Genomic DNA, 1,196 nt, shown 5'->3' with positions numbered 1-1,196 from the left:
GCTGCCACTGGAGCTCCCTAGCGCAGGAGGGGGGCTCCCGCCTGGGTGCTGGGGGTGCTGGTGAACGGGTGCGGGGGGCGCTGGGCTGGTGCCACCTGCGTTCTCCACAGACGAGGCCTGGACTGAGGTGATCGATACCCTCACAGCGGCTGCCGTCAGGTTCGAGATGCTGAGCACTGCTCACCGCAGCCAGGTGGGACGGTGCTTTGTGCGGGGACAAGGCAGGGGAGCCATGGGAGCAGCGGAGCAGCCTGGACCGTGCCTTGTCCCTGCCCTCAGATCACGCTGGACCTGCAGGACAGCAGCATCTCCACCAAGGGAACCAAGAGCGGCGCCTTCGTGATGTACAACTGTGCCCGGCTGGCCACGCTCTTCGACACCTTCCAGCGGGCTGTGGAGCGGGGTGAGCAGCACCGCGGGGCTGTTCCTCACGCCTGGAGCCACGGCGCTTCCCCAGGCTCAGCAGCAGCCTCCTGCCTCCTTTCCAGGCACGTACCCACCTCTGCCACCACCCTCGGAGCTGAACTTCTCCTGCCTCCGGGAAGAGGTGAGTGCTGAGAAGGGGAACGTGGGGACCTGTGGCTCGGGTGAGGGACGCTGCTGGCTGGGAGGATCCAGCCCTCCCTGACACAATCCTTTCCCAGGGTGAATGGCTCCTGCTCTTCAACTATCTCCTGCCTTTCCCTGAAGTCCTGCAGCAGGCAGCACACCTGCCCGCACCCACCAAGGGGATCCGGATCACAGCCAACACAGAGGCAGTAAGTGCACGTGCCCTAGCACCCATGGGTGCTGCTCCAGCAGTCACAGCCCAGGGCAAGGCTACCTGCTGGCTGGGTGCTGCCCACTGGTGAGCAATGCAGGAGCAATGCCAAGTGAGACTGCAGCACCCCTGGGGCTGCTTCCGCTGTGCTTGGGGCGGGGAAGGGCCCAAGACTGGCCCGACCCCACTGTAGCAGCAGCAGCTCTGTCTTGCAGGTGTGCAAGTTCCTGATCCAGCTCAGCATGGATTTCAGCTCCTACTACAACCGGGTGCACGTCCTGGGGGTGAGTTGGGTGTCCCAGCCCTGCAGCCCTTCCTGGGGCTGCATTGCGGCTGTGGGGAACAGGGTTTAGGGTGCCTGCAGCACACTGCAGCCCTGCACCAGCCCCCCAGGGAACCGTACGCAGGGTAGAGGCAGGCGTGGCTCACCGGCCAG

The 1,196-nt window shown here is 65.2% G+C and overlaps 1 protein-coding gene across 1 annotated transcript in view; it reads left to right on the top strand.

Moving 5' to 3' along the window:
- DALRD3 (DALR anticodon binding domain containing 3) overlaps positions 1-1,044 on the top strand; it is a gene marked incomplete at both ends in the record, with an annotated part of 2,079 nt that extends 1,035 nt beyond the window's left edge. The window contains 5 exons of the mRNA XM_010020518.1: positions 111-193; positions 280-403; positions 489-547; positions 645-758; positions 976-1,044. Of these exons, the coding sequence (XP_010018820.1) occupies positions 111-193; positions 280-403; positions 489-547; positions 645-758; positions 976-1,044 (449 nt within the window). The remainder of the gene's footprint in view (positions 1-110; positions 194-279; positions 404-488; positions 548-644; positions 759-975) is intronic.
- Positions 1,045-1,196: the final 152 nt, after the last annotated feature.

Source organism: Nestor notabilis, unplaced genomic scaffold (genome assembly GCF_000696875.1).
Source record: "Nestor notabilis isolate BGI_N333 unplaced genomic scaffold, ASM69687v1 scaffold16738, whole genome shotgun sequence".
Lineage (NCBI taxonomy): Eukaryota > Metazoa > Chordata > Aves > Psittaciformes > Psittacidae > Nestor > Nestor notabilis.
This window is presented reverse-complemented; position numbering and strand designations above follow the sequence as displayed.